This window comes from Stomoxys calcitrans, chromosome 1, assembly GCF_963082655.1.
Source record: "Stomoxys calcitrans chromosome 1, idStoCalc2.1, whole genome shotgun sequence".
Taxonomy (NCBI): domain Eukaryota; kingdom Metazoa; phylum Arthropoda; class Insecta; order Diptera; family Muscidae; genus Stomoxys; species Stomoxys calcitrans.
Window position 1 is genome coordinate 246037048 of NC_081552.1, and position 19369 is coordinate 246056416.

At 37.1% G+C, this 19369-nt stretch overlaps 1 protein-coding gene across 3 annotated transcripts in view; it reads right to left on the reverse strand.

Annotated features, from left to right (window-relative positions):
* LOC106086948 (glycerol kinase) overlaps window positions 1-19369 on the reverse strand; it is a 53842-nt gene that overhangs the window by 23484 nt on the left and 10989 nt on the right. The window contains exon 1 of one of the 3 annotated variants that reach the window (XM_013251778.2): window positions 17667-17944. The exons of 1 other annotated variant lie outside the window; for it this stretch is intronic. Coding sequence is in view for 1 of the 2 variants with exons in the window: in XM_013251776.2 (XP_013107230.1) it covers window positions 13521-13524 (4 nt within the window). In the remaining variant the exon portion in view is untranslated. Of the gene's footprint in view, window positions 1-13520; window positions 13797-17666; window positions 17945-19369 lie in introns of those variants that run through there. One more of the 3 variants, XM_013251776.2, reaches the window with a different exon arrangement.

Consider the following 19369-nt stretch of genomic DNA (forward strand, 5'->3'; position numbering starts at 1 on the left):
GGACAAACGGACAGACATTTACAAACTCTAACATCAGAGATTATCTTGGAACCTGGTATGGAGAGCCGCCACTTCCCCCTCTCCCATCCAAAAAGAGAGTGAGAGCGAGTACAAGATAACTATGCCAACATATGACAAATTGTTTGTCAGTGTCAGCACTGTCATTTGCGAAATGCGAAAACATTAGCCGCCTGGAATGGCCAACTGATAAGATTCGAAATGGAATATTTTTTGGGGAGCCGAAAATAGCCACTGGAGGGCCAAACACTTCAAAGACGCACTTACCAAAAACTGTGAAATAACAAACATACAAACAGCGTCATAAATGTTGGTGTGACGGTACAAAAACAATTTTGTTATGGGAGTAAAAAAATCATTTGACAGCTTGAATGTCCCCGCCCCTATATACATGCTTGTGTCATATATTCTAGAACCTACATGAAGCCACAAGATAACAACAATATTGGTCCCGATGAAATATCAAAACATATGTATGCCTGCTTGTAATTTTATATAGCCTACTTACTTAGATATCGTTGAGAAAGATATGTACTTTGAATTTAAGCAGGAGGTCAATGAATTTGTTGGGCATAAAATTACGAAACATGAAATTATTGGCGATGTTATACAAGGTGTGTTGCGAAAGGAAGTCAAAGATGGGACGGAATAAATATTTGAGCACAAAAAATGGCGGAGTCAAGCTTAAAAAAGTCAAAGAGAAGAAGAGATGCTGGCGACGAGTAATCCCACGGACCAATCCGCATAGTTAGCATAGCTATCAGCCGGCTGAAGAACAACAATGCAGCAGGAGCCGATGGGTGACCAGCTGAACTATTTACGCCTAAATATGATTATAATAATGCTATAATAATTGGAACTCACCGTAGCGCAGAGTTTAGCATGTCCGCCTATGACGTTGAACGCGTGGGTTCGAATCCTGGCGAGACTATCAGAAAACATTTTCAGCGGTGGTTTTTCCCTCCTAATGCTGGCAACATATGTGAGGTACTTTACCATGTAAAACTTCTCTCCAAAGAGGTGTCGCACTGCGACACGCCGTTCGAACTCGTCTACAAAAAGGAGGCCCCTTATCATTGAGCTTAAAACTTGAATCGGACTGCACTTATTGATATGTGAAGAGTTTGTCCCTGTTGCTCAGTGCAATGTTCATGGGCAAAATTTGCATTTGCAACGCAAACCTAACGATTGGAACCTCAAAACGTTCTAATTTTCCGTCTAAATCTATAAACTAACACCAAATGAACTTAGTGGAAGGGTGTATGGGTACTTTACGTACCAAATATCAAGATGTCAGATGGGGCGATCGGTGTATGTGGGAGCAATATAGGGTTATACACCGATTTGGTCCATACTTGGCACGATTATTGGAATTCTGTAACAGAAAACTGCGTGCGAAATTTCAATCTAATCGAATGACAATTGTGGCTTCCAGGGGCTCAAGGTGTCAAATCGGAAGGAGGATGTTTATGGAAGCTATAGCAAGTTATGCACCGATTTGGTCCATACTTGACACTACAGATGGAAATCGTAACAGAACATAGCATGTGAAATTTCAGCCAATTCGGATAACAATTGTGGCTTCCAGGGGTCAAGTCGAAACGGAAGGTGGGTGTTTAAGGGAGCTGCACCCAGAGAAACTAGCCTGCTGATATCAGCAAACACTGTCTACTGATATTAAATTAAAAATGATAAACTTTTGAATGAATTCAAAGAAAATTTTTAAACTTCCAAACAACAATTGAGGCGTTAGCTATGTATTAATGAAAAAAACAAGTAAAAAAACCTTTCGACAAAATCCGGTGAATAATGCATACCTTATGCCCCATAGCAGCTATATCGAAATAGGTTCCGATTTGGACCAAATACTAAAAAGAACAAATCATCGTTCAATGGTGTATAACAAAATATTGATATTTTTAGTAGCTACATCTAAAAATAAATCGATCTGAACCATATACGACACGGATGTCGAAAAGCCCAACATAAGTCACTGTCAAATTTCAGTGAAATTGAATCGAACTCACTGTCCCAAATTTCGGCGATATCGGACAATAAATGCGCTTTAAAGGGCCCAAGAGCTTATATCGAGATATCGGTCTATATGGCAGCTATATGCAAATCTTGATCGATCTAGGCCAAATTGCAGATATATGTTGAGTGGCTTAACTTAACTCACTGTCCCAAATTTTGGCGATATCGGGCAATAAATGCGCCTTTTATGGCCACAAAAGCTTATATCAAGAGATCGGCCTATATGGCAGCTATATCCTAATCTGGATCGATTTGGACCGAATTGCAGAAAGTTGTCGAAGCGCTTAACACAACTCACTGTCCCAAATTTCGGCGATAGTTGACATTAAATGCGCCTTTTATGGGCCCAAAAGCTTATATCAAGAGATCGGTCTATATGGCAGCTATATGCAAATCTTGATCGATCTGAGCCAAATTCGACACGGATGTCGAAGGTCCTAAACAAACTCGCTGTGCCAAATTTCATCGAAATCGGACAGTAAATGCGCCTCTTATGGCCCCAAAACCTTAAATCGAGAGATCGGTCTATATGGCAGCTATATGCAAATCTTGATCGATGTAGGCCAAATTACAGATATATGTCGAGTGGCTTAACTTAACTCACTGTCCCAAATTTCGGCGACATTGGACAATAAATTCGCCTTTTATGGCCCCAACAGCTTATATCGAGAGATCGGTCTATATGGCAGCCATATTCAAATCTGGACCGATTTGGGCCAAATTAAAGAAGAATGTCGAAATGCCCAACACAACTCACTGTCTCAAATTTCGGCGAAATCGGACAATAAATGCACCTTTTATTGCCCCAAAACCTTAAATGGAGAGATCGGTCTATATGGCAACTATATCCAAATCTTGATCGCTCGAGGACAAATTGCAGAAATATGTCGAGGGGCCCAACACAACTTACTGTCCTAAATTCCGACGACATCGAACAATAAATGCGACTTTTATGGGGCCAAAACCATAAATCGAGAGATCGGTCTATACGGCAGCTATATCCAAATCTGGACCGATCTGCGCCAAATTGCAGAAATATGTCGAGGGGCTTAACTTAACTCACTGTCCAAAATTTTGGCAAAATCGGACAGTTAATGCGCTTTTTATGGGCCCAAAACCTTAAATCGAGAAATCGGTCTATATGGCAGCTATATCCAAATCTGAACCGATCTGGGCCAAATTGAAGAAAGATGTCGAAGGGCCTAACACAACTCACTGTCCCAAATTTCAGCAAAATCGGATAATAAATGTGGCTTTTATGGGCCAAAGACCCTAAATCGGCGGATCGGTCTATATGGAAGCTATATCAAGATATAGTCCCATATAGCCCATCTTCGACCTGCTTATGGACAAAAAAAAAAAAGAAGCTGTGCAAAGTTTATAGCTGCCGTATAGACCGATTTATCGATTTAAGGTTTTGGGCCCATAAAGGCGTATTTATTGTCCGATGTCGTCGAAATTTGGGACAGTTAGTTAAGGTAAGCCCCTTAACATTCTTCTGCAAGATCACAGAAATCAGTCCAGATTTAGATATAGCTGCCATGAAGTCCGATATCTCGATTTAAAATCTTGGTCCCATAATAGGCGCATTTATAATCCGATTTCACTGAAATTTGGGACAGTGACTTATGTTAGGCTTTTCGACATCAGTGTCGTATATGGTTCAAGTCGGTTTATTTTCAGATATAGCTACTGTACTTATTAGTAGTTGGACCAATTGGGAACATACTTTGATATAACTGCTATGGGACATAAGGTATGAAATTTTCACCGAATTTTGATGAAAGGTGGTTAACATATATACCCGAGGTGGTATGTATCCAAAGTTCAGCTTTTTACATCAATTAAAAAATTAAATGGAAATTTCAAAAATTCTTAATCATTTTTTTAATCGAATATGCATTTTTTTTTTTAATTGAAAATTTTTCTCAATTACCTTTTTTAAAAACTGTGATTCATATAATCATTATCGTGATTGAAGCAGTTTCAATTAAAAAATTAATTGGACCGAATCTTGGGAAGCCACTTTCAATTATTTTTATACCCACCACCATAGGATGGGGGTATACTAATCTAATCATTCCGTTTGCAATACCTCGAAATATTGATCTAGGAACCCCCATGATGGTCTCGACATCCTGAGTGAATCTAGCCATGTCCGTCCGTCGATCCGTCTGTCGAAATCACGATAGCGATCGAACGCGTAAAGCTAGCCGCTAGAAATTTTGCACAGATACAAACTATTGATGTAGGTCATTGGGGATTGACAATGGGCCCTATCGGTTTAGATTTAGACATAGCTCCCATATAAACCGATCTCCCGATATGACTTCTTGATCCTCTGGAAGCCGCAATTTTTGTTTGATTTGACTGAAGATTTGCATATGGTGTTCCGTTATGACTTCCAACAACTGCGCCAAGTGCGGTTCAAATCGGTCAAGAACCTGATATAGCTCCCATTTAACCGATCTCCCGATTTGACTTCTTGAGGACCTGGAAGCCTCAATTTTCATCCGATTTGGCTGAAATTTTGCACATAGTGTAACTTTATGACGTCCAATAACTGCGCCAAGTACGGTTCAAATCGGTCAAGAACCTGATATAGCTCCTATTTAACCGATCTCCCGATTTGACTTCTTGAGGCCCTGGAAGCTTCAATTTTCATCCGATTTGGCTGAAATTTTGCACATAGTGCAACGTTATGACTTCCAACAACTGTGCCAAATACGGTCCAAATCGGTTTATAAACTGATATAGCTCCCATATAAACCGATCTCCCGATTTGACTTCTTGAGCCCCTGGACGCCACAATTTTTGTCCGATTTAGCTGAAATTTTGCATGTGGTGTTACGTTATGACTTTCAACAACTGCGTTAAGTACTGTTTAAATCGGTCAAGAACTTGATATAGCTGCCATATAAACCGATCTCCCGATTTGACTTCTTGAGCCCCTGGACGCCGCAATTTTTGTCCGATTCGCCTGAAATTTTGCATGTGGTGTTGAGTTATGACTTTCAACAACTGCGTTAAGTACTGTTTAAATCGGTCAAGAACCTGACATAGCTGCCATATAAACCGATCTCCCGATTTGACTTCTTGAGACCCTAGACGCCGCAACTTTTGTCGGATTTGGCTAAAATTTTGCATGTGATATTATGTTGTGACTTCCAACAACTGTGCCAAGTACGGTCCAAATCGGTCTATAACCAGATATAGCTCCGATATTTTAGCAGAATCCATGGTGGTGGGTTCCCAAGATTCGGCCCGGCCAAACTTAGCACGCTTTTACTTGTTGAGCTTTACGCTTTCGACAGCCACGGTGATTTTCACAGACGGACGGACATTGCTGGACCGACTTAGAATCTCAAGGCAATCAAGTTTATATACACTTTATGGGGTCTTTGAGCAATATTTCAAAGTGTTACCAACGGAACGACGAAGTGAGTATACCGTCATCCTATGGTGGAGGGTATGAAAATTACATTTACTCATGATAGCAAATCTCAGACTTGGGAATATTATTGGGTTGCCCAAAAAGTAATTGCGGATTTTTTAAAAGAAAGTAAATGCATTTTTAATAAAACTTAGAATGAACTTTAATCAAATATACTTTTTTTACACTTTTTTTCTAAAGCAAGCTAAAAGTAACAGCTGATAACTGACAGAAGAAAGAATGCAATTACAGAGTCACAAGCTGTGAAAAAATTTGTCAACGCCGACTATATGAAAAATCCGCAATTACTTTTTGGGCAACCCAATATATGGTGGTTAAACTTTCACACTCAATAGATTTTCTTCACGGTTCAGTGACCTTAGTGTCCTACTTATAATCAACGGCTGAGAAGCTCATTTAAATTTGTATAGAATTTTGATATGTATGGCATTGCATTGCGACAGAATTACATACCGGCACAACAAATACTATAACATTAAATCTAGTATTACTAGTATAAGTCATTCATTTGTGAAAATAAACTTTAAGTGGCAACTATCGGCCGAACGTTCATTTGTTTGATGATTGACTTGATTAATTGGTCCGATATACAGAACGTCATACGGGGCTCATGTTCTTATCATCATCAATAAATGTTGTAGGGTTTTTTTTTTTTTCTTTTTGTTCGCGGTGTAGTTTTGCAAAAAATGATTAAACTTTAAATCTATTTTCAAATGCTTGAATTTCCATCGATATTAAATTCATGAACTCAAAGTGGCTCATAAAGATATGGCGGTTATGCCATAATGGCCTCCCCCAGCCTTTGAGCAATTGAAAAAAGGTTTATAGCAAAAGATGGAGATTGTTTAATAGAAATTTATTTATTTATCAGTGAGGAGGAAAAAAAAAACACAGTTGTTGCGAAAGGGAAACTGCACAACACAGCTTTACTAGAAATTAAGAAAAATCTGTTTTGTTATGTTCTTTGTTTGCCTAGCACACAGATTTTATTTAAAAAAAAAAAACAAAAACAAACGATCACATTAATCATTATTGAACTTTTCTTAATAGAACAAACAATTTTCATCAATTGAAAATTTTTTCATTTTAAGTGGATAGGTATTAAGTTCAGAATTCACACTAAAGCTTCGTATACAAAAAAAGTTAAAAATCTCTGAAAACATTTTCATTTTCGGTACAACATTTGCAGTTTCGCAAAAAACAAAAATTTTAACAAAATAAAAGCACGTTTTTCATTTATTGCCAACTTAGGAATACAAAAAAAAAACTTTACATCTCATTTTCGTCCATTAGGGATTTAGCTATTAACAAATAATGAAAAATGCAGCTATGACTACAAAAAACAAGTAAAAAGGTGTTGTGGCCAGGCCGAACTTTGTGTACTCACCACCTCGGGTATATGTATGTAAACCCCCTTTCGTTATAATCCCCCACAGCAGCTTTATCGAAATATGGTCCGATATGGACCAAATTCGACACGGCTACTGAGAGGTCTAATAAGTACAAGTCATTGTTCAATTTTGTAGAACAAAATATTGGTCTTTTTGTTAGCCATATCCAAATACGACACGTATGTCGAAAAGCCTAACATAAGTCACTGTGTCAAAGTTCAGCTAAATCGGATTATAAATGCGCCTTTTATGGGCCAAAAACATTATATCGAGAGATCGGTCTATATGGCGGCTGTACTCAAATCTGGACCGATCTGGGCCAAAGTGATGTAGAATGCCGAACGAACTAACACAACTCACTGTTTCAAATTACGGCAAAATCGGACATTAAATGCACCTTTTATGGGCCCAAAACCGTAAATCGAGAGATGGGTCTATATAGCAACTATATCCAAATCTGGACCAATCTAAACCAAATTGAAGAAGGATGTCGAAGGGCTCAACACAACTCACTGTCCCAAATTTTGGCAAAATCGGACAATAAATGCTCCTTTTATAGGCTCAAAACCTTTAATCGAGAGATCGGTCTATATGGCAGCTATATCCAAATTTGGACCGATCTATGCCATATTGCCTAGATATGTCGAGGGGCTTAACTTAACCCAAATTTCGGCGACATTGGACAATAAATGCGGCTTTAATGGGCCCAAAACCTTAAATCGAGAGATAGGTCTATATGACAGCTATATCCAAATCTGGACAGATCTAAACCAAATTGAAGAAGGATGTCTGAGGGCCTAACACAACTCACTGTCCCAAATTTTGGCAAAATCGGACAATAAATGCGCCTTTTATATGCGCAAGATCTTAAATCGAGAGATCGGTCTATATGGCAGCTATATCCAAATCAGGACCGATCTGGACCAAATTGAAGAAGAATGTCAAACAAACTAACACAACTCACTGTTTCAAATTTCGGCAAAATCGGACAATAAATGCGGCTTTTATGGGCCCAAAACCCTAAATCGGGAGATGGGTCTATATGGCAGGTATACCCAAATCTGGACCGATCTGGACCAAATTAAATAAGAATATCGAACGAACTAACACAACTCACTGTTTCAAATTACGGCAAAATCAGACAGTAAATGCACCTTTTATGGGCCCAAAACCCCAAATCGATAGATGGGTCTATATGGCAACCAAATCTGGACCGATCTAAACCAAATTGAAGAAGGATGTCGAAGGGCCTAACACAACTCACTGTCCCAAATTTTTGCAAAATCAGACAATAAATGCGCCTTTTATAGTCTCAAAACCTTAAATCGAGAGATCGGTCTATATGGCAGCTATATCCAAATTTGGACCGATATATGCTATATTGCCTAGGTATGTCGAGGGGCTTAACTTAACTCACTGTCCCAAATTTCGGCGACATTGGACAATAAATGCGCCTTTTATGGGCCCAAAACTTCAAATCGAGAGATCGGTCTATATGGCAGCTATATCCAAATCTGAACCGATCTGGGCCAAATTGAAAAACCATGTCGAAGGTTCTAACACAACTCACTTTCCCAAATTTCAGCAAAATCGGATAATAAATGTGGCTTTTATGGGCTTTAGACCCTAAATCGGCAGATCGGTCTATATGACAGGTATATCTTAATCTGGACCGATCTGAACCAAATTGAAGAAGGATGTCGAAGGGTCCAACACAACTCACTGTCTCAAATTTCAGCAAAATCGGATAATAAATATGGCTTTAATGGGCCAAAGACCCTAAATCGGCGGATCGGTATATATGGGGGCTACATCGAGATATAGTCGGATATAGCCCCTCTTCGAACTTAACCTGCTTATGGACAAAAAAAAGAATCTGTGCAAAGTTTATAGCTGCCATATAGACCGATCTCTCGATTTAAGGTTTTGAGCCTATAAACGGCGCATTTATCGTAAGATGTCGCCGAAATTTTGGAGAGTGAATTAAGTCAAGCCCCTCGACACATTTCTGCAATTTGACCTAGATCGATCAAGATTTGCATATAGGTGCCATATAGACCGATCTCCCGATTTAATGCTATGGGACCATAAAAGGCGCATTTATTGTCCGATGTCGCCGAAATTTGGGACAGTTGTGTTGGGCTCTTCGACATCTTTCTGCAATTTGGCCCACATAGGTCTAGATTTGGATATAGCTGCCATATAGACCGATCTCTCGATTTAAAGTTTTGCCCTCATTAATGGCGCATTTATAATCCGATTTCCCTGAAATTTGCCACAGTGACTTATGTTAGGCTTTTCGACAGCCATGTCGTATATGGTTCAGATCGGTTTATTTTTAGACAAAGCTGCTATGGGGCATAAGGTATGCATTTTTCACCGGAGTTTAACGAAAAGTGGTTAACATATATACTCCAGGTGATGGGTATACAAAGTTCGGCCCAGCCGAACTTAGCGCCTTTTTACTTGTTTTTTTTATTTATTTTTTATCTTTTTCAAACATTTAAGTGCTGGGAGTCGACTCTGGAGTCTCGAGTCGGAATCGAGTAATCTTTCCGGATTCGGGATCGGAGTCGACTCAAAATTGCTCGAATCAGCAGCCCTGATCAAGGCTATCAAGAATGTATAATTCATACGGCCCCACATCACTATTTCGAGTCATTTTAACACATCGAAATACTAATTTGGGGTCTTATAAAGTATATTCGGCATTTTCTTGACATTGTTAAGCGATCTAACCAAGTCCGTCCGTCCTTATGATTTATAGCCATGGGTTTTATTATTGATTAATGTTAATGATATAAGCAAATATTTTAGCCGCCTGTATCGATATCGATGAAATTAACGTATTAACGTTAAGGCTTAAGTAATGTTCTTAAAGATAAGCGCACAGCAGTGCACTTGCAATATCAATAATCAATTAAAACATACTTAAGATTGTATGGAATTCTGTAGAAATTTGTTAATTTTATTCCAATCATTTTAGAAGCCCAAAAAAACAGGAAAAAGGCTGTAAAAGCCTGAAAATATGGCTACGGCCATAAACCTACCATAGGATGAGTGTATGCAAATTTCTTGTAACTTATCGAAATATGGCAAACCTGAGACCCAAGTTGCTTTAGCCGTGCGTCTATCTGTCTGTAGAAAGCACGTTAACTTTCGAAGGAGTAAAGCTAGGCGCTTGAAATTTTGCACTAATACTTCTTATTAATCACGGTCAATTTGGATAGTAAATGGGCCAAATCCGTTCATGTTTTGATTAGCTTCCATATAGACCCATTTCACGAAGGGCCTTTAGAAAGCACCATTACCACTTGTTTTCACTTACTTTCAACTGCCGTGCCCAATGCAGTGCAAATCAGTCCTCACCTGATATAGCCATATAATATATTGCCCATATAAATTGATTGCCCGATTTGATAAAGATCAGTTGAGACTTCGAAACTTGGTCCAAATATCTGGAAGCTCACACACCCCATCCAAAAACTTCTCAAGATGAGATACAGCCCAACCAGCACAACGTCACCCCTCTCATTAACAGCAGTCAAATCACAAGTAAAAAAGGCGTTAAGTTCGGCCGGGGTATATATGTATACCACCTTTTGTCATAATCCGGTGAAAAATGCATAATTTATGCCCCCACAGCAGCTTTATCGAAATATGGTCCGATATGGACCAAATTCGACGCGGATATTGAGGATATTGTTCAATTTTGTTGAACAAAATATTGTTCATTTTGGTAGCCATAACCAAACAAAGACCGATCTGAACCATATACGACACGGATGTCGAAAAGCCTAACATAAATCACTGTCCCAAATTTCAGCGTTAACGGATTATAAATGTGCCTTTTATGGGGCCAAGACTTCAAATCGAAAGATCAGTCTATAATGCAGCTATATCCAAATCTATACCGATCTGTGCCGAATTGAAGAAGAACGTCGAAGGGCCTAACATAGCTCACGGTTTCAAATTTCGGGGACATCGGATAATAAATGCGAATTCTATGGGCCCAAAACTTAAATCGAGAGATCGACCTATATAGCAGCTATATCCAAATCTAGACCGATCTGTGCCGAATTGAAGAAGAACGTCGAAGGGCCTAACATAGCTCACGGTTTCGAATTTCGAGGAGATCGGTTAATAAATGCGCCTTTTATGGGCCAAAAACCATATATTCAAAAATCGGTCTATATGGCAGCTATATTCAAATCTGAACCGATCTAAGCCAAATTAAAGAAGAATGTTGAAGGGCCTAACACAACTCTCTGTCGCAAATTTCGGCGAAATCGGACAATAAATGCGCCTTTTATGGGCCCAAGACCTTAAATCGAGAGATCGGTCTATATGGCAACTATATCCAAATCTGAGCCGATCTAAGCCAAATTAGAGAAAGATGTCGAAGGGCCTAACATAGCTCACGGTTTCAAATTTCGGGGAGATCGGATAATAAATGCGTATTTTATGGGCCAAAAACCTTATATTCAAAAATAGGTCTATATGGCAGCTATATTCAAATGTGGACCGATTTAAGCCAAATTAAAAAAGAATGTTGAATTGCCTAACACAACTCACTGTCCCAAATTTCGGCTAAATCGGACAATAAATGCGCCTTTTTTGGGGCCTAAACCTAAAATCGAGAGATCGGTCTATATGGCAGCTATATTCAAATCTGAACCGATCTAAGCCAAATTAAAGAAAAATATTGAAGGGCCTAACACAACTCACTATCCCAAATTTCGGCGAAATCGGGCAATAAATGCACCTTTTATGGGCCAAAAACTTTATATTAAAAAATCGGTGTATATGGCAGCTATATCCAAATCTGGACCGATCTGAGCCAAACTGAACAAGGATGTCGAGGGTCCTAACAGAACCCACTGTCCCAAATTTCAGAAAAATCGGATAATAAATGTGGCTTTTATGAGCCAAAGACCCTAAATCGGCGGATCGGTCTATATGGGGGCTACATCAAGATATAGTCCGATATAACCCATTTTCGAACTTAACCTGCTTATAGACCAAAAAATGAATCGGTGCAAAGTTTTAGCTCAATATCTCTATTTTTAAAGACTGTAGCGAGATTTCAACAGACAGACGGACGGACGGACAGATGGACGGACGGACGGACAGACGGACGGACAGACGGACGGACGGACAGACGGACGGATGGACAGACGGACGGACAGACGGACGGATGGACAGACGGACGGACAGGCGGACGGACGGACAGGCGGACGGACGGACAGGCGGGCGGACGGACGGACAGGCGGGCGGACGGACGGACAGACGGACGGACAGGCGGACGGACGGACAGACGGACGAAAGGACATGTCTAAATCGTCTTAGATTTTTACGCTGATTAAGAATATATATATTGGGTTGCCCAAAAAGTAATTGCGTTGACATATAATCGGCGTTGACAAATTTTTTCACAGCTTGTGACTCTGTAATTGCATTCTTTCTTCTGTCAGTTATCAGCTGTTACTGTTAGCTTGCTTTAGAAAAAAAAGTGTAAAAAAAGTATATTTGATTAAAATTCATTCTAAGTTTTATTTAGCTTGCTTTAGAAAAAAAAGTGTAAAAAAAGTATATTTGATTAAAATTCATTCTAAGTTTTATTAAAAATGCTTTTACTTTCTTTTAAAACATCCGCAATTACTTTTTGGGCAACCCAATACTTTATGGGGTCGGAAATGGATATTTCGATGTGTGGCCAACGGAATGACAAAATGAATATACCGCCATCCTTCGGTGGAGGGTATAAAAACTGGGTTTCGTGTTTCAAACTTGTTAATTTCAAGCTTAATTTGAGTTTTAGGATAATTGCCAATATTTCATTCCACTTGAGGCATTTATCTGGTGTTTTTTTTTTTAATAGAAATTTCCTAGAAAACAAGTACATCCATTCAATAATAATCTCCAATAATTCATGTCGAATAAGAGAAAAAAAACTTCCCCCTGCAGTCACTAAGAAATCATCTGTCAGCGTAAATCCCCCAACCACTTAGAATGGCAAAGCCAAATCACTAAGACTGTATTCAGACTTTAGCATTTTTTGCTCTGTAATATTTCATTGTTAGTCTCTGTTAAACCATATTTTTTTAATATATCTGTTTTTATATTTTAAAAATAAATTTAAGTCCATTAAAGTATTTGCACTAACACCAATAGTTTAATATTTTATCAGTAAAAAAAATAATAGCAGTTGATATTAATTACAATTTTTCATATTTTTTAAACACATGGGCGAATTTGTTTTAGACCATCAATTTTCACTTGGCATTTGCTAACTGCCAAAATTAAGGAAACAAAACCGGTTAACACAAAGTAGGGTGGGGAACATCATTTTTTTTTATCTACCGAAAATTTGCAGCTCTTTAATATATGGATTTAATTTGAAAAAAAAAAAACAATTCGTGGGGGGTGGAGGGTTATTTATGCAAATACAAAATAACTTGTCTTGTTTAAAAAAAAAGAAAAAAAATTCAAATTAAAACACTTTTCTAACCGTCATCATGCACTGATTATGCAATTTTTTAAGAGAAAAAATTACCAAAAAAAAATTCTACCAAAAATTACTCTTAAGAACACCAGGGGCTTAGCCTTAAAGCCAAACTTACCCATTTTTTAAAGAAATTTACTTTACACCAAATAGATCTTTGTTTAGAATTAGAATATTTTTTATATGGAAATCCCGTATATTTTTTTTTCGTTGTAAGTAAATAATTTGCGGTTTCCGTTCCGTTCAATGGTTCTATTTCGGCGTTGGTTCAAGTTCACCAGACAACGTTTTGCAAGCGACTGAACTCAATCAACAACGTTGATCACAGTGATCATTCGTTGCAGAATAACTTTTGAAACGAAACCGAAAAAACCGACCAACAAAAACAAAAAAAAAATAATACAACCGCACCTCACCGCCAACGAAGACTAAAAGACGGCAATAGTATGACAAAACCTTTTATATCAGGTGGTGGTGGCGGTTTTGGTCTAGTTGGGTTTGTTGGGGAAAAAAAAGAGCAGAGCAATGTTGGCCGAGAATGTCAAGACTATGCTGAAGATGATGAGGAGGGATAACCATAGGCGTATCACTAGGGGTGTTAGAAAATCACTTTGGAATTTTTAAATGAATTAAAATTTTAACCAAATAAAGTTTAGTCTAACCTATATGCCCTCCACCATGCAGTGGTTCCAAATCCTACTTCTGGTTTAACCAACAAACGTGGAATATCCAAAAATGTGACAAAAAATTCTCTCAAAACGGAAAATATGGTTGAAATTGTGTAAAAAAATTTAATAAAAAAAAAAACAATACCGAAAAATATATAAAACCTATGTTTGCTTCCAGACCAACCTACACAATATGCGAAAATTTCGAGGAAATCGCTTCTGCCGCTTTACAGTCTATACGCAACAAACAAACTGAGTCCAATGTATCCGTTATTGGCTAATGTGTCCATTTTGGGCGTTTTTGTGGGGGCGGTGTGACCCCCTATACTGCGACATGAATTTGTATGCCAGATTCTTTATCTACTCCCGCATATTTTTCATTTGATACCCATATTGTCCTTATGGGTCCACTTTTGATTTTGGGCGGTGTTTTTTATGGGGTAACGGTGGAGGGTCCGCCCCCATCCGTTATCAATAAATCATAGAGCCTATTCTTACTTCCTGACCATATTCGTAATATACTCCCGAATACCTTTGAATTTGTATTCCATATTGTCATGATCGTCAAAAAAACCTATTTCAAGAGGGTTTGGAGCAGGTCCTAACACAACTCACTGTCCCAAATTTCGGCGAAATCAGACAATAAATGCGACTTTCATGGGCGATCTGGGTCAAGTTGCAGAAAAATATCGAAGAGCCTACCATAACTCACTGTCCCAAATTTCGGCGACATCGGGCAATAAATGCGTCTTTTATGGCCGCAAGACCTAAAATCGAGAGATCGGTCTATATGGCAGCTATATCCAAATCTGGACCGATCTGGGCAAAATTGACGAAGAATGTCGAAGGGCCTAACACAACTCTCTGTCCCAAATTTAAGCAAAATCGGGTAATAAATGTGGATTTTATGGGCCTAAGACCCTAAATCTAGAGATCGGTCTATATGATAGCTATATCCAAATCTGGACTGATCTGTGCCATATTGCAGAAGTATGTCGAGGGTTTTAACGTAACTCACTGCCCTAAATTTCGGTGACATTGGACAATAAATGCGCGTTTTATGACCCCAAAACCCTAAATCGAGAGATCGGTCTATATGATAGCTATATCCAAATCTGGACCGATCTGAGCCAAGTTAAAGAGGAATTTCGACAGCCTAACACAACTCTCTGTTCCAAATTTCAGCAAAATCGGGTAATAAATGTGGCTTTTATGGGCCTAAGACCCAAAATCGAGAGATCGATTATAGGGTCGGAAATGGATATTTCGATGTGTTGCAAACGTAATGACAAAATGAATATACCCCCATCCTTCGGTGGTGGGTATAAAAACAAGTAAAAAACGTGTTAAGCACGATAACTTTCGAAGGAGTAAAGCTAGCCGCTTGAAATTTTGCACAGATACTTCTTATAGGCTTAGTGTAGGTCGGTAGGGATTGTAAATGGGCCGTATCGGTGCATGTTTTGATATAGCTGCCATATAAACCGATCTTGGATCTTGACTTCTTGAGCCACTAGAGGGCGCAATTCTTATCCGATTTGGCTAAGGTTTTGCATTACTTGTTTCGTTATGACTTCCACGACTGTGCTAAGTATGGTTCAAATCGGTCTATAAAACCTGGTATAGTTGTAATATAAACCGATCTGGGGTCTTGACTTCTTCAGCCTCTACATGGCGCAAAACCTATCCGATTTGGCTAAAACTCAACATGACGTGGATCGCTATGAGTTCCAACAACTGTGCTAAGTATAGTTCAAATTGGTTGTAACCAGATATAGCTGCCATATAAACCGATCTTGAATCTTGACTTCTTGAGCCACTAGAGGGCACAATTCTTATACGATTTGGCTGAAATTTTGTACAACGGCTTCTCCCATTACCTTCAACAGACGTGTCAAATATGGTTTGAATCGGTCTATAGCCTGATACAGTTCCCATTTAAAGCGATCTCCCTATTTTACTTCTTGAGCCCCTTGAGCCTTCTTACTTGAATTGGTTGAAATATAAAATGGCATCTACTTTGGTCTCCAACATTCTATTCAATTATGGACCGAATCAGACCATAACTTGATATAGCTCCAATACCATAGAAATTTGTTTCTTCCGTTTACTTATTAAATTTTAAAAATTTATCAAAGAAATTTAAAAACTCATGGAAATTTAAAAATTCATAAAAATTAAAAGAAAGTTTAATTTTTTTGAAAATTTAAAAATTAATCGAAAATGTAAAAATTTATCGAAAATTTAAAAATGTATCGAAAATTTAAAAATTTATCGAAAATTTCAAAATTTATCGAAAATTTAAAAATGTATCGAAAATCTAAAAATTTATCGAAAATTTAAAAATGTATCGAAAATTTAAAAACTTATCGAAAATTTAAACATTTATCGAAAATTTAAAAATGTATCGAAAATTTAAAAATTTATCAAAAATTTAAAAATGTATCGAAAATTTAAAAAATTATCGAAAATTTTAAAAATTTATCGAAAATTTTATTACTTTTTAAAAATTTATCAAAAATTTTGCATTTTAAAAATTTATCGAAATTTAAAAAATTTAAATTATTCATAGAAATTTTAAAATTCATAGAAATTTAAAAATTAAAAGAAGTTTTAAAATTTTTATGAAAATTTACAAAATTTATCGATAACTTAAAAATTTATCGAAATTTTAAAAATTTAACGAAAATCTAAAAATTTTTCGAAAATTTAAAAATTCATCGAAAATTTTATTTCTTTTTAAAAATTTATCTAAAATGTAAAAATTTATCGAAAATTTTGCATTTGAAAAATTTATCGAAATTTAAAAAATTATCGAACATTTTATTACTTTTTAAAAATGTTTTTTTAATTCATAGAAATTTAAAAATTCATATAAATTTATAAATTAAAAGAAGTTTGAAAATTTTTTTGAAAATTTAAAAATTTATCGATAACTTAAAAATTTATCGAAAATTTAAAAATTTATCAAAAATTTAAGAATTTACCGAAAATTTAAAAATTTATCGAAAATTTAAAAATTTATCGATAATTTAAAAACTTATCGAAAATTTACAAATTTATTGAAAATTTACAAATTTATCGAAAATGAAAAATGTATAAAAATTTTCAATATTTATCGAAAATTTAAAAATCTACCGAAAATTTAATTTTAAATTAATAAAAAATTTGCCGGGAGTCGTATAATCCGATTTCAACAGCCCAAACAACAAAATACCCTTGTGGTCCCACCGAATACATTACCAGAATTCTAAGAATAGTTGGATAGTTTCCTTTTTCTTTGATGGGCTGGTTTGCCTTGTTTTGCATGTGACTCAATGTGTCTGGACTTATAATCTGTTTTAGGTAAAAATAATTGACTATCCGACTTCATACCACTTTGGTGGAAATTTTGCGATTATTTCTTGAGATATTGCACTCTATATGCTAATAGAACATAATTAACATAAATCATACGCAACAGTGTTCTAGTACAATTCCATTTATTTTGCTGTTTTAACTTTAGACGCCTTCTTTTTCAAGTGTCATTATCGGCCATGTAGTCGGTGGTCACCTGAAGTAAACAAATGCTCCGGGTACCTATGACGAGTTCTTACCTCTAATGTAAAACAATCGAAACGAGTTGCTATCGGATTAGAGAAATTAATCTCCACCTCCACCATAGGATGGGGGTATACTTATTTCGTCACTCTGTTTGTTACCCCTCGAAATATTCGTCTCAGACCATAAACCGATCTGGGGTCTTGACTTCGTGAGCCTTTGGAGGGCGCAAATCCTATCCGATTTCGCTAAAATTTTGATTGACGTGTTTCGTTATGACTTCGTTATTTTTTCAATTTAGTTTTTCGCCACTCATGTAAGACCATTAGCCAGCGCCTCTTACACCAATCTCACAACTACGCCAAACAAAATGATTACAATGATAATGATGATGAATAACAGCAAACCGCCAATTGCAATTAGAAAAGAAATAAAAGTTTCGACCTCTCGGCACTCTTTGTATTCACGCGATTATCAACAACTTTTATGTAATTTTGTTTTATTTTCACAATTGAACTTTTAGAGGAAATTTGTTTACACCACCACCAGCACTACCACACCCCCATAATTTAGGCACGAGATCACCAAATAAACGCTTTGAATTGTTGATGTTGACTTGCAATTGTGAAGAGTTGCCGCCGCAGTTTCCTCTTTGGATAGGCCCGAGCATGGGGCTTTTTTGTCGTCGAACTTTGTTTTGGCGCAACAAGTGCAGTAGCAATTATTTCAGCGCATTTGTCATCACGTTTTGTGCTGTTTATTTGTAGAATTGCGTGCATACTGCCACTTTAGACAACTTTTTTCTCTTGGCTTCCGTACAAAATTTCTTAAGGAATTGCAAAAGATTTCATGTGCCAGGTGTTTTGACACAGTGCACAGTGGGATGGCCTAGAAAGCTGGGAAAACATTTGAATGGAAAATAAAAATTAGAAAGCTAGTTGATGCCTAATATGGGTACAGCAAGGGTCTATGGCTAAGATTTTTAAAATAAAATCATCGATGAACACATCTTCTTTTTTGAGACGAGGTTATTGATCATAAATTTTGTATGCAATGGCAATGAAAGTCAGAGGATACCACCACAAGAACCACCTTTAGGGAGTTTACGAAATTAATACAACACTAAGCAATGAGGGTCATATTTTCATAAACACATCCCAGCAGGCATGCAAATTGAAAATCATCCAAATTTGAATTTTGTACAAAATTTTTTGAAAGAAAATGGGAGTGCTATTCAAATAGTAGTAATACGTTTTACAAACATTCAGGCAGTAGGATCCGATGGGTTAGCAGCTGAGCTAATTAAGATGTATGAATAAGCTTGTTCGTTAAATCTGGCTAGAAGCAGGCAAACCCAATAATAAGGAAACCAAACAATCAAAACTCAATGAGATGATTGTGCCCTTTGGGAGTCGAACTAAACCTGGCCAGCTTTACCATTTGACTTAAGGGGCACTGCGAGCTATATTTTCCAACAATGACCAATATTAATTCTTTTGTTATTGTTATTGAAAATGTTATCAAAATTTTGTTTTTCTTAAAAACAAGTTTTAAACTCAATGCTAAGGGGCCTCCATTTTAACCAAACCCGTAAATTGAAAGATCGGTCTATATGGCAGCTATATCCAAATTTTAACCGATTTGGGCCAAATTAAAAGACGATGTCGAAGGGCCTAATACAACTCACTGTCCCAAGTTTCGGCGAAATCGAACAATAAATGCGCCTTTTATGGGCCCAAAACCTTAAATCGAGAGATCG